This window comes from Aythya ferina (genome assembly GCF_964211825.1).
Source record: "Aythya ferina genome assembly, chromosome: 25".
NCBI classification, from domain to species: Eukaryota; Metazoa; Chordata; class Aves; order Anseriformes; family Anatidae; genus Aythya; species Aythya ferina.
In genome coordinates, this window is record NC_140323.1 from 1,945,203 (window position 1) to 1,959,603 (window position 14,401).

Below are 14,401 nucleotides of genomic sequence, written 5' to 3' on the forward strand. Positions count from 1 at the left end.
AGCTGCCCGAGCGCCATCCCCGCTCCGAGGGCCTGGGCAGAGCGGGGCGGGGATGCTCCCGTCCGCACGCGGCTCCACGTGCACGGGCTGGCTTGGCAGCCTTATTTATATCCATTACCAGCTAATGCAATGGAACTGGCTGACAATGGGCGAAGCGGCTGCCAAAATCCAACATGCGGCCTGCAGATGTCCCTGGGAACGGCAAGCCCTGCTGGAAGATCTGCGCGGTACAAAAGGTTACCCTCGATTTGCTTCAGATGCTACTCTCGCCATTCAAAAGCCATCACTGGAGGAGGGGGCTCCTTCGGAGAGAAAAGCATAAATCCAGCCCTCCCTTCAGACCGTTATTATCTTCTCTGGTTCAAATTAAGTGACTGGGGTCATTTTTTATACGTTGCAATTTGTCTTTTACCTGAGGGCATTGTGGAAAGGAAAGGAAAAAAGGTGAATCTAGCACGAAAGCAGGGAATGAACAGAGTCTTTAGCAGACAATTAGCTGAACCAACATCAGGTTCTCCCTAAAACATCACAACGGAGATTAAACGTAGGCAGACACAGCTAATTCCTCGCCAGTGGGTCCAGCAATAAATCATCGCCCGTGCCTGCGGCTGCCTGGCAGAAGGATGCCGGGAGGCGCATGCAAGCCCCGTGGGACATTTTGGGATGGGAGCGGGGCAGGAGAGACCCAGCTCCCACCGGCATCACCAGCACGGCATCGGGGCAGGCAGCGGCTCTGCACACCCCTCCTGTGCTCACCAAGGCCAAGGAGCGAAGTCAACGCCAAGGCCAGTGCCACCGCCACGAGTCACGGGGCGTTTGTTGCTTCCTGCAACTCAACTGAAAAACAAGTCCTGGAGGCATCTGGTCCTCATTTCCAGCGACAGCGGGCTTTGTGTTTTGGGTTGGCTTTGTTGTACAAATACTTGAAGAAAAATATTATTTTATCAGCTGCTCCACTAACAGCAAACGAGCTGCTGGAGAGCCCAGGTCAGTGAGCGTCACTGCCGCCCACACCACCACACCTCACCATGCGCCCGCTGAGCATCCAAGGTGCCGTCTGCGTGCCAAGGAGGGGCCGGTGCGCACAGCAGGGTCAGTGCCTGGCAAAGCAGCAAAGTGACCCCAGGGCTCACCCACAGCCCCACAGCCCCTTCCACAGCCGCTGCCAGCCCACTCAGGGCTCCCCCCTTCCTCCCCGGGCTCCCCTTTCCCTGCTCGTGACACCCGGCAGCCCCCTGGCAGCACCAGCCGGCCGGGCAGCCCGTGGGCATCCAGGCTCGGGGATTTGCAGAGGATTCCAAACAAACAAACCAAACCACCAAACCAAAAACAAAGAGGAAAGCCCACACACAAAGAGGAAGCAGCCCTAAGCTGTAACAATGCAGTCTGGGGATGGCTTCCCAGTCCGTGAGACAGCACCAACGGGAACCCACCAGCTCTCGTGCTCCGGGGCTTTGCTTTAATACACCAGCTCCTGGGGGCCAGGAGCATTGCTCTGACCCATGGGTGGGATGAGCAGGCTGCTCTGATCCCTGGGGACAGAGCACATCAGCAGGTGGGCATCCCAGCACACATTATGACACTTCAGACCCCATTCAGCAACTGGCTGTGCAAGGCCAAGAGCGCGTCCCGCTGGCCATCACCGCAGCCTCTGGGCACCCCCATCGGCCCCACAAAACACCCACGGGCAGCCACAGACAGGAGCCTGGATCCCACGACGGACCCCGGTGGACCACAGCCAGGCTTGGCTCCGGTCCCAAATGCAGGGTCCCGACCTGGCGGGGTGAGCCCTTGCTCTTAGCCAGGCATCACACAGCAGCAGCAAGGGCACGAAGCAGGGAGAAGGCAGCTCGCCAAGCCCCGGCGGAGGTGCCTGCAGCAACCTTCGCACCTCAACCCTTCGAGGCACCGAGGTCTCAGCCCTCCTGGAGCCCAGGAAGCCTCCCCACCGCTCCTCCCCGCTTGAAACAAAGAGCCCACTTCTCACAGCCCTGCAAAGCCAACAAATAGGCGACACCACTTGGCGGACGAGCACGAGGAGCATGCTTGACTGGAAATGTTTACTGCTAAGATACACACAGAGTGCACTGATAGGGCAAGGCAGTGTATATTTAGGTTCTGGCTTCGGAGGAGGGCACGTCCTTTACTGAGAAACCGCTGGGCGGAGAAGAAAGGAAAGGGTATCCAATGCTTACAGCAATCTGATCTGCCCCAAAAGCAGATTTTTTTGCCCTTCCTAAGGGTTTTATGAGGCTGCAGAAATCAGCAACCTTGGGCTGGTCCCAAGTTCCCCTTACGGAAAGCAGCAAAAGGCTGGGAGCCCCTCGCCTGCTCGCCCTGCCTAACCACCCCGTCAGCATTAAAACGTGCTCATCACCTTCACCAAATTTCCACAAAATTCACGTAAACCAACAAAAATAATTCCCCACGTCAGAGCCAGCTTCGCACCATCACGGCACCAAGAAGGGTGCCCCATCCTGCCCCGGGGACACCCCGAGGGGGCTGCAGGGTGCCCACGGGTGCCGGCCCTGCCCCTGTCAGCCCCGCGCCTCCCGCGGCCAGCACCGGGCAGGGACACAGCGGGAAGATTTATGTCCTCTGACAGGCTCTGCACGCCGCGCTATTTTTCTTCATTGCTCTTGACACGTCTCCTGTCACACCGGGCAAACTCCTGGGTCGGCTGAGAGCCGGTGTCAGGGGGAGATGCGAGCTGCATTCAGATGGTCTATGAAATTAGCGTCCCCAGGGAATCCCAGTGTTTGGGGAGGTGAAATCGGCAACTACGCCGTGTCCACCTGGGATTATTCACCACCGAGTGACCTCGTCCTGAGCCTGCCTTCCTCTCCCAGGGAGCTGGGTGGGGGTGAGGTCCTTGTGTGGAGCTGAGCACCCCACACATGGGGCCAGGAGTGAGAGCTTTCCCCAGCCAAAAGCTCTGGGCACGCCGCAGCTCCCACAGAGCCGCCCCGACACCGCTCACGGTGAGGAACTGGGGGCAGCAAGCACCCCGCAGACACCCTTCAACTGGGAGGGGAAGGATAACCTTGCCCTGAACTTCCCATATTAGAGGAAAAAAAAAATAACTAACTTTTTTTGTAGAAATTCAGCCTTAAAGCCTGCGATCTGTTCTATTTTGACCGGCACACAAGCAGCCTCTTTTCAATATATTCGGTGATTTAATGAAAAATATGATTTCCTTTGTGCTGAAAGCAGATGCGTGCCATGGTTCCACCGAAAGAAAACGTAAGCTTTTGGGGAAAAAAAAAAAAAAAAACAACAGTTTGACGAAAAACTGTTAAACCAGCCCTGTTTGTAGCTCCCACGGAAAACTATCTCAGCCAGCTCTAACGCTCAACACCCAGCTACGTAGTTTGGGTCGGTCTCGCTCTTTTCAGCACTCCTGTTATTTTTTTTCTCCTGAGGATGGGGCTGGGAAGGACTCAGCCTTCAACACAATACAAATCCTGCCCTTTCGGTAAAGTGTAATAAACTTCTTCCCCTGACACGTAGGAAAATGTTTTAAGGCAAGACTTTATAGAGAGCATCAATCACTTCAGAGGTGATGGAATTGCTGCAGAATTATAAGCAAGTCTGAAGTGTCTACAGAGGACTCTAAACACTGTCTTCTATTTATTCTCTGTGTCCTTTGTAAATGTAAACTTCAGTGGAGTCCAGAGGCCTTTCCGTCTCCATGACTTGTCAATCCAGCACCTTTCACCACCGCTAAAATCACAATTAAAAAAAAGGGGGATTACAAAAACAAACACAGAGCTCGCGCTCGCGAGTGATGGCTGCGGACTGTCGTGCCGCCCCGGCGGGCGGTGGGATCCTGCCCCACACCAGACCCCGGGGCCACCCCTGCCCTGGTGCCCCCCGTGCCCGTCTGCCAGGGGGGCGAGCTCGGTGTGCGTCCTTGCCACAGTGCCCAGGCCACCAACCCATCCCTGCTGCCCCAGGGGCAGGAGGGGAAGCCCCCACCCGACCCGTAGCAGACCCTGTCCCATGGGGATGCTCCTGGGGCCGGCCCTGCCACGGGGAAGGTGCCCCACTGGGTGCGCCCACGTGTGCCATGGCGGGGCACGGGCGCGCTTTTATCTCCTGCAGACATTAGACTACCAGAAAGGAACGGTTAACGGCGCACCTCTGAATAAACACAGATTATGGCTCTGAAAGGCTCCAAGAAGATCAAGCAGAGGACAGTGCACTGACAGCGGGATGAAGCTGGGTGTGGGAGAGCCATCCCAGCTGGAAGGCTGCTCGGAGGACCCAGCACGAGAGTGGGGAGCGACTCTTGCTTCCACAGAAAGGAGGGGGGAAAAAAAAGGAGAGAGAAAAGCTCTTGAAAGTTTTGAAGGGAGTCTATTTCAAAACCTTTCCTTCTTTGCCAGAATACCCAGGGAAAATAAAATGAAATAAAATAAAAAATCTATGCATTGAAATGTCCCACAGCTGCTCTAGCAAGAAAAAAAAATAAAATTGTTTTTGAAAAATACCTTGCACGGGAGAGCTGAGCCATCCCTTGAGCATACTCATCCCCGTGGGGAGCAAAGCCAACACACTCAGCACGGAGCCTGCGATGGGACAAGCTGCAGCTTTGAACCCATCAGGGAAGGGGCCGGGAGATGCAGCCAGAAATGAAGCACCGGGGCCCGTTTGTTACGGGCATTCACAACCGTGTGGGTAGGCACAGACAGCGCCGAGCACACACAGCAGCCTCGCTAACTGCGGGCACACCTCGCAATAAATTCTGCGTAATAAATTCATCTAAATGCTGCGATGGGAGCATTTATTGGGAGCATTTATTCCTGCGCACCCCCCAAGCCCCGCGGGGCGCATCCTGCGCCGGGTCCGCGCCGGCAGCGCGGGGCTGAGGGACCCGGGGGGGGGACCGGGCCGGGCTGTACCGACCCGGGCCGGTCCGTACCGAGCCGTGCTGGTCTCTACCGAGCCGTACCGGGCTGTCCCGAGCCGTACCGAGCCGTGCCCGCCGGCAGGTAGCGCTGCGGCTCCGCGCCCGGCCGCGGCCCCGAGCCCCCTCCCGCATCCCTGCCCCGCACCGTGCCGGTGCCCCGCAGCACTCGGTGACTCCGGAGCGGCACAAAGCAAACCCGGCCCTTCCTCCCGAGCCCCCCTCAGATAAGGAGAACGATTCCGGGGCGCCAGGAGCTCCCTGCAGCCCCTGCCGTGTGCCACTGCTTCCTAAAACTGAACCAGGAGTGGGGCGTTTGTGATTCCTGTGCTGCTGGCCTGGGCTGTCCTACAGCCACTGAGACCGAGAGCAATCCCGTGACCTTCAGCCTTGGCGGGATGAGCCCCTGCCCTCGTGCTAACGGGGAGCATGATTGAATGCAGCTCCTTGCTGCTGCGTCCCCTGGACCAGCTGCTAACGGGAATGTGATCAGGACCCACGGGCAGCTGCAGGTCTGCCCACAAAGACATGCAGAGACCTCTCTGGACACTCCAACATCACTGGCCAGGGCAGTAAGATGCAGGCATGTAAGTGATGATGTGGGCAGGAAGACACGGGATGCCCCTGCACACAGGGCTGCAGACTCACCCTCCTGCAGGACCTCCCGAGCAGCTCCCGCCTCGCAGCACAACGCTGAGCCCTTTGCCCTCTGCTGGATCAGCCCTCGTGTCCGTGATGGCGATGGCAGCTTGAAGCACGAGTTGATCTGTACCTACAGGAAAAGGACACACGGTCACATTTTGCAAGAGATTCTCCTCCTGGCGTGCTGCAGAACGCCAAGCTGTCCCCCCCGGCCCTCCACGCTGCCTCCCAGCTGAGATGCAAACAGCTGATCCCTGTAGGATCACACCAGCAGCCTTTCCTGTGCGCTGACTCAGAGCACCCCTGCCTCCCCAGCCCCGTCCATGGCCCCGGTGACTTTCCGCAGGGGCCTGTTTTCACCAAACAGTTGCCGTAGCAGAAGTGCAATACCAGCAAAAGCTGGCAGGGAATCCAGAGGGCAAGTCTGGAGTAAAATTCTGATAATGCTGTGTTTATACCAGGAATTTCTTCAGCAGATAAATCAAGCGAGGAAAATAACAGATGGGAACTAGCCGGAGACACCGCAGCGGGGCTCACCCCACACAGCCCCACTGCCCCTTCACCCGCCGGGCACGCCGCTGCCCTGCTGCCTCTGCCTGCAGGCAGCAGCTTTAAACAGGGATGGATCCAGCAGAGACCAGGGCACGGTGTGGAGCTGGCATCTCAGTCAATGGGACCAGCTCCCAGCATGACCACAGCGCACTTCCCAGTGACTGGGATACCAAAACCCTCCTGGCCAGGGAGCTGCTCCCAGTGCCAGTCCCTCAGGAACACGCCTCGTGGTGGGCAGAGCACTCGTCGGCACCAGCACGGCAGAGGGACGATTTCTGGGTTATTAAAATAACAGGGACGATTTCTGGGTTATTTTAATAACAAGGCAGCTTGCTGAGAAAACCCCACTTGCAGCGCTGCTTAGTCCCCCCCCCCCCCCAGCCTGCTGAAAGAGAGAACTCCAAGCAAAAGGAATAATTTGAACCCCATGGATCTCTTGCAGAGAGACCCAGGTCAGCCAGGCATGTCTGAGACTTTTGGATCTCTGTAAATCCACCAGACACGGCGCAGTGCTGCCCACGGGCACACATCCCCAGGGTGCTGCAGGTCCCAGCGCCAAAAGCGCGCCCGCCCCGGGGCCGTCCTGCACCCAGCAAACTGCCCCCCTTCAGGCTGCAGAGGGGCAACATATGGGACCCGTTAGCTGGATGCATATAAAATCCGAAGCTGCATTACTCATCGGCTCCGTTACGCTCACCCCACCACCGGTAGATGCTGCTTTTGCAGAAGCGACCGACAACCGCTTGTGTTTCTGCTGTCAGCTCCAATAAACAACCGTGTTTAATGCCGTGGGGGGAGAGGGGGCTCGGAAACTCTATCCAAAACTAACAAGTTTCAAGCACGATATCCTTGCCAGCTTAATGCCTCGGTCTCTCCCCCGGCTTGCTGTGCTGCACTAGAGGGAAGCAGGGTGCAGGAGCCGAGGCGACCCATTGCTCATAAATCACCAGCCCCCCGCACGCTGTCCCAGCCGCCCTCCCGTGGGAGCCCACCGCAGGGCCACACACTTCTCAGCACGCAGGACCCCGTGAATCACGCACCATTAACATTCTTGGAGCGACATCTCCGAAATACTTCGGGGATAAATTGTTTGCTGGCTGATTTGCAGCGCGTTTAGGCAACGTTAAGAGGAGGTGTGCTGGTGGGGAGCCAAGGGCACGCTCCCTCGGGTCATTTGGATGTCACCCGGCACCGGCAAATGTGGCACAGCCTCGGCCTTGTGATGGACACGGGTACCCCGGGGCCGTGGGATGACCCTGCTGAACGTGCAGCGCTCGGCAGAGGCAGTTCCAGCATCTCTCTGTCCTCGCAGCCCCTCTGGTGCTCCACAGCCGACCTCGCCGTCAGAGGGCTCCGCACCCAGCGCCAGCCCCAAGAGCATCGCCTGCCGCAGCACAGCCCGGCACCAGCAGGCAGGATTCCGGCACTCGAGGGGGGATTAAACATCAAAAAGCAGGCAGACAGGAACACAGAGAGCCCCTTCCATCTGGTTAGCACAGCCACGGCCCCGCTTACCCTGCTCTGCCCCCAGATCAAAGCAGCGGCCGATGGCACTGATTAGCATCTCCCTGCAGAGCCGCGCCCGGCCGGCGCAGCCGAGAGCTTCATCTGCCCGGCAGAAGGAGCAGGGGGATGAGGATGGAGCGAGAGGAGCTGGGGGCTGCAGGGAACCTGTGGGGAGATGAAGGTGATGGTAGAGAAAAACCTCCCTTGGGAAGACCCCAGGCATGAAGGAGGAGAGCCACGAGGACGGAGCACCTCCAGCCTGCAGAAGGGGAGCGAGCAGCAGCCCCTTACAGCAGACCAGGATTTTAGTGCAGCACTGAGGGGGAGCAGTTCAGCAGCTCTCACAACGCTCTGGCCATACTGAAGAGCAAAAGTTCCCAGAGCAGACAGCCTGGGCAAAAGCAGGGCTGCTGCGCATGGAGCCGTGGGCTTCCCCCATCCCCTCGCCTCCTCTGCAGCAGCACGGGGAGGTCACGCAGTGTTCAGGACACCGTCCGTGCCTGCAGAGGCTGGAGACACCTCCCTCGGGAAGGGGATAATGCTCGCTCCCACTGGCAGGGTTGGTCGTACAGCGGGGCAGCTGAAGCAGAGCTCAGCCGCTAATAGGATTACGCCCTGGGGACCGCCAGTGAAGTGCAGCCACCGGCGCTGCCACAGCCCCGCTTGCAGAGCCACCCCTGTGAGGTTCTCGCTTTTTGTTTGAGATATCACAACATTGGGCTGAACCCTTGGCACCGGGTGAGCCCAGGGACCAGGGTCCACTTCCACCACCCAGAGGGGCTTTGTCCTCCAGCATCCCACCAGGCAGCACCGGGGCTGAGCCGAGACCGTGCCAAAACCCTCCTCACGAGCCCCAGCCTGCACACCATGGACGTGGTCCCACAGGGCAGGACTGCAGGGCTGGGATCCCCCCTGTGCTGGGACACCCCTGCAGGGCCGGGGTGAGCAGCAGCAGCCGGGCAGCGTTCCTGGCAGCACACCCACCGCAAAATGTTGGTGCCAGGGGCATCCCACACAACCGGGCAGCACCAAGCCCTCTCCACTTCAAGGTTTGACATGATACCCCCAGTACCAAGGGGGTCTTCCCATGTTCTTTGGGAACTCTGGCTCAATCCCTCAATTTCCAGGGAAGCACAGACCTTCAGGTGTCCAACATAAGGGTCTCCACTGCGTTCCTCCAGACGGCCTGGATGCTTCCCAAACACACTCCTCACACGCGAGGATTAACTGAATAATCAGGTCAAATGCGAATCATCAATACAGCTCAGTGAGGTGCTGCTCTCCGTGACACCTTCATTTCCTCGAGCAGCAGATTTGCACCAGGCCAGACATTTTTAAGGCATGGGGAAGCACCAAGCAAAATAGCACTGTACAATTTTTAGGATAACAATGGATTTCACCTGCTTCAGCCTCCGATCTCCACAGTAGCTAACGTTACCTGGCACTGGCTCTTGACACATCAGCACGCGGGCTATCAGAGCAAATGCCTCTGTTCCTGGCACACTGGGGCTGAAAGCACAGCTTGCTGCCCTGACTCCTTGTCAGACTTCACAGGGGCTGGCAACTGAAAGCACATCCAATTTAGCCACAGTTCATTATCCGACATAGCGTGACATTGGGCCACTTGCAGACATAATCCAGCTTCCTCCTGCCTTGCAAGATGTATTGACCAAAGGCGAGGAAACAGCATTAATAGCTCACTGCTGTGCAGACGAATCTGGGCAGCAGCAATGAGGTTCTTTGGGCTATTTCTGTCCAATCCTACATGAGACTAAATCAGAAGCTTCTGCAGACTTCCATTAAATTTCTCTCCATTAACACCACCGTAACAGAGATCGGGATTTATCCTCTCTTTTAGATATATATATATTATTTTCTCCTGGTACTTTAAAAAAAATGCTAAAACTCTTCAGCTTCTAGCTGAGCTTGAGATAAAAGTTAACCTCTGAACCATACAGCATCTTTCATATAAGGCACCATATAGAGAGGGCTTCTTAAAGCGAGTCTAGCTTGGTAACACATATATTCTAGATGGTTTCTGCTTGCCCTCATCCTCACCTCCTGGAGCCAGGGCACAAGGGCCACCAGCCTTCCCCACACACAGCAGACCGAGGCGAGAACCAGAGATGACAGCTTTGAGCCTTTGAGCTCGGGGCCAACCCACATTCCCTGGGGAGAAACACGTTTGCACCCATGCTGGCAGAGGGTGGTCCTAGTGAGACCTGTAGGAGATGCGCCAGGACTGTGGATAAACAGGAGAAGAGGTCCCTGCTCCCCCAGGCCCAAGAACGTTGCCCTTGCAGCAGCAAAGATTCATTCATTGAGGCTCACAGCTCTCATGCTACAGAGGCTCCAGCACAGACAATTTTTTAGAAAGTACATGCGTGTACGCACACATACGCACACTCTTTACCAACTTTAACAACTCAGAAGAGAAATAAAGAGCGACGCTGTCTCCTGCAGAGGCTTTGGGGCAGGAGGCACAGCCCCAGGCTGGAGAGCAGCAAGGACTGCGATGGTCCCACCTGCAGAGCCCACTGGGTTTGCAGCCAGAGCAGCCCCAACGCCGGCTGCTCTCCTGCTCACCACCTGCCCTTGGGGAGCAGCTCTGGGTTGGTCGGGTCCACATCAGACAGGGCTCAGGCAGGAGACCCCCAGCAGCAGTCTGGCCCCCGCTAAGCCCCCAGCACTGTGCTTGATTGCAGCCCTTCCCGCTGGCTCCTGCGCGAGCCCTCGTACCTCACAGATGCCCCGTGCTTCACCAGCAGCCCTCATCCCTGGCACTGCTGCCAGCTCCGTGCAGTGCATGGCCCAGGACGGACACAGCTCGTGGCAGCTCCTCACCAACACAGCACCACAGGAATCAGCCCCAGCGAGCAGCACCTGCTGCACGGCAGGCGTGAGGGGCAGCCCCAGCCCGGGCAGTGCCCACACCTTCCAAACACAGCCCCCAGCAGCTGGAGGTGCTGCCCGTGCTGCCACCCGGCCTCTGGCACACCCCTGCTCACCCCCAGTGATGCTGCACCAGCTGATTTCTTGCCTTGCCTCCACACCAGGGCCGACTTGGCAGATGCAGCGAGCCAGGCAGGCACGCGGGCTTTGTGATAATCTGCTATCCGATCTGGATTTCTCTGGCCTCTCACTCCAGCGGACAGTCCTTCGAGCCCATTCGGGGACTATGAGTCACTGAAGAAGCACTTCAAGCCCATCCTTGTCGATAAGGTTAGAACTATGCGCTGTACGTTTCCTTCCCTAGTTTGGAGTTACGCTCGGGCTGTCCACACTTCCTTGCCTATTCCACCTTCCCCTTCGATCCCCGTTCCCCACCACGCTGAGCTACACATCCGTGAGCAGGGCCGTGGAAGCCCCCAGCTGCTGAGGACACCCAGGGCACAGCCGGCTCCACCGTGCCCTGTGCTGGCCCTGGGATAAGGAAAGCGCTCGCGTGCAAGGACAGAGCAAAGAGTGGGGACTGGGACCACAAAGCCAGCTGTGGTGCTGCCACCAGCCCACGGCACATCTCCACAAGAGCTTGGGGATGCTCGGAGATGCCTCTGGGACAGAGCCAGCCCGGGTGAGCACGGGTGGACTGAGCTCGCCGACCTCTGCGCCACGCTGGCAGCGGAACGAGGTGATGAAGTAACAGGAGGTGACGGCCTGCACCCGCTGCCGAGTCTGCGCTGGCCAAGCCGCGTATCCGACATCGTGCCAAGGAGGCCGTGTCGTGTCACGTCCCTTGTGTAAAACAAGGCTGCGAGCGCTGCATACCTTTGGGCAAGGTGAAACTCGTCGGGTTCCTCACGGGCACCAGGGCTAACTTCAAGTCCGGGTTTCAGAGCCCCAGAAGGGGTGAGCACCAAATCCAGGCTGACAAAAAAAGCAGGGAATTGCCTCGCTGGCGTGTACCAAACCATCCACGGCTCTGCCACATCCACCACTGCTATCAGCTGCACAGGGAAAGAAATTCCCCCTACGTTAATGAAATGATTGTTCTTAATACTTGGGCACCGCTCATATTCCTGAGGAAAAGGAAGCACAAATCCTCGCTTGCACTGACAGCAACAGCCCGCATCCCCAGGTACGAGGCAGCTAATTACATCTGATCCTACCAGCCAAGACCTGAGCAGCGTGTTTGTGCAAGCACTACAAAGTATGTGCAGGATTTGGCCCTATTTCCCTTTTTTATTAATCACAAGAAAAATTCTCCGTTTAGAAACAATGTTAGAGACATACCTGATAGGTGTTTTTTTTTTTTCCCTTGGCCACTTACCACTTGGCAGCAGAGATGAAGTTTTGGCTTTGCAAAACATTTCAAAACCTGTTTCTGTTCCAATTCAGAGTCACCCACCTTCCCAGAAGCTTTCCAGGTTATCTGCGAAAGAAAACCCAGAGAAATGGATGGCTTGAAGTGCTTCAAGTGATAAACTCAAAATATATTATTTTAACTACGATTTTGTTTTGCTTTATAAAGCAGAACAAAGATCTTAACAACCACAGAACCAACAGGCTTTGGAAATGGAGAGGATTGTTCTGGAAGCGAAGAAATGGAACTTTTGTGCCCTTACGACCATGTTCCTTTCCCCCTAAAGCCTGACAGAGTTTCACAGAACATTTCAAGCTGGATGTGCTGCGTTTCAGGGGATCAAACCGCCCTTCCTGGGGAGGCTGCCTGCGGCACGATGGGGCCATGGAGCTGAGTGGCCACCTGGAGAGCAGCACCATGCCAGGATAGCGTACTGGGGTGAACAGGAACCCCCCACAGAGCCCAGAGCGGGGTGAGGAACAGCCAAAGGAGCAGAGACAGCGGCTGGATGGAAAGGCAAAGTGCACGGTGCTGCAGTGGTGCCAGCCCCTGCAGCCAGGCCCTGGTCTCCTGCGATGCCCCAGGCTCTGCTGAGGGCTCCCGCACCCCATCCATGTCCCAGCTCCGGGGACACCCTCAGGATGTGCTCACGCACCGCTGGCCACGAGGGCTCCTCGCTGCAAAAACCCAGCTCAAACACTGGCCTGGTTATAAATAAAGCAGCCAGTGACCCTGGAGATTAATCAGGGGGCTGGTGTCTCTGCGTGATGTCACCCCATGTTTTTCCACAGGCCTGTCAAATTTCAGCCCCGTCTGATCTGCCGATGACAGACGGGGCTCGCGCCTGCCAGACAGCACCGGGACGCTGCGGTCTGTGGGAGGGGAGCAGCAGAGCGCGGCGGCCGGCAGGATTTATGGCCTCCCTTCTCCTCGGCGTGCTCGCCTTCGCTCCCCGCCGCACACACAATACGCAGATGCCTCTGCAAGACGACGGAAAATCGGGGCTGCTTGGCGCGGTCGGGGTATTTTTAGGCACATTGCGCCATTTCTGGCTGTTGGTGACTTCCATGATCCGCCCGAACCTGGCTGCTGGCGCGCACGGAGCCGCGGCTCAGCGGGGCGAGGAGCAGGTGGGGAGGGCACGGACAGAGCTGCACTGGGACTGCTCCTGTGGGTGAGCTCGGCTCTTCCCAGGGCACCAGATCTGGCAACCAGATAGATCTGTTCGCCTCCGGGAGGGCAAAAAAGTCTCCTGGGTGGAAAGCCACACCTGAGACCATTCATGGTTTTAATGCCACTAGCCAAGCTTTATGGCTGCTAGCAGTTCAGCTTGCTGCCCAAACACCACCCCAGCCACTAGGGCTAGAGGAGGACAACGATGGCCATGGAGCCACAGGGTGGGGAGGAAGCCAAAGGGCACTGCGGCACGAGCTGCTCTGGGCAGGCAGCACCACACATCTCATGCCACGTGCTCAGGACACTGCAAGGACAACACCGCGACCCATCCCAGGGCACACCAATGCCCGAAGCCCCCCCGTTCCCATCCCCTTGCTGCCTAACACAGGGTGAGCAGAGGAGCTCTGGGTGCAGCTGCAGCACCGCAAGCACAGGGAGCTGCCCCGCGTGGCAGGCAGGGGCTGGGCACCGACCGGCACAGGAGCAAACAGTCCCCACCCTATGGTCCCCAACACAGAGTCCATCTCCAAATAAGTTCCCAATAAAAATGCTCAAAACAGGGCTTTGTGGCCTCAGAAAATGGGTTTCCACGTGAGGTCAGCGGGCCAGGCAGTGCGGGTTATCCCAGGGCAGCGATTTTCCCCATTGGGGTTCCAGGCAGTGCAATTATGCAAGGCTCCGAGTTATTCCTGGGGCTGCCGCGTGTAAGGTGAGCTCCCTGCTGTGCCCAGCGCGGGCATTGCGGAGGTGCAGCAATCCCTCTGCAATCCCCGCTAGCTCTGTGTGCCCCTGGCACAGCACCAGCACCTGTGCCTGCACAATCAAAGCAGGAATCCAGGGCTGCCAGGGGACAGCTGGGGCGCGAGGGCGACCTCTCCGCTCACGCAGCAGAGCGAGCTCTGCTCACGGGCCAGAGCGCAGCCACTGCCACCGCAGGAAGGGCACAAGAGCACAACGCCTTCACCTCTGGAAGGGGACGGGGACACTGCTGCAGAGCAGGGTCAGGTTCGTGCCCCCAGCTCGCAAACTTTGCCCCAGCCAGTGCCCAAGCACTGCGCAGGCTGGACACCAGCTATGGGGCAGCTCACAGGGTGCGAATGCCTGAGGCTGTCCCTGCCTGCGCGTTCCCACACGCTGCTTTCTTTCCCAGGGACAGCAGAAGCAAGTCCCTCTGTCCCTCGCCACAGCACCCCGTGCAGCAGGTGCTCAGTGGTGGCCAATGCAAGGCACAAACCAGCACCACACCCTGCAGCACGACACCTCCAGCGCCCGGGAGCGAGCCCCAGAGCAACCGACCTGCTAGGAAAACAGAG

General features: G+C 57.8%; 1 protein-coding gene across 2 annotated transcripts in view; it reads right to left on the reverse strand.

Moving 5' to 3' along the window:
• Window positions 1–14,401, reverse strand: part of LOC311423626 (uncharacterized protein) — a 44,588-nt gene that overhangs the window by 4,226 nt on the left and 25,961 nt on the right. Inside the window, exons 3-5 of one of the 2 annotated variants that reach the window (XM_084497880.1) lie at window positions 11,880–11,981; window positions 5,558–5,681; window positions 242–412 (exon numbers count right to left, since the gene is read on the reverse strand). In XM_084497880.1, the coding sequence (XP_084354006.1) occupies window positions 381–412; window positions 5,558–5,681; window positions 11,880–11,981 (258 nt within the window). In that variant the 3' untranslated portion in view covers window positions 242–380. Of the gene's footprint in view, window positions 1–241; window positions 413–5,557; window positions 5,682–11,377; window positions 11,842–11,879; window positions 11,982–14,401 lie in introns of those variants that run through there. The other variant, XR_014685763.1, reaches the window with a different exon arrangement.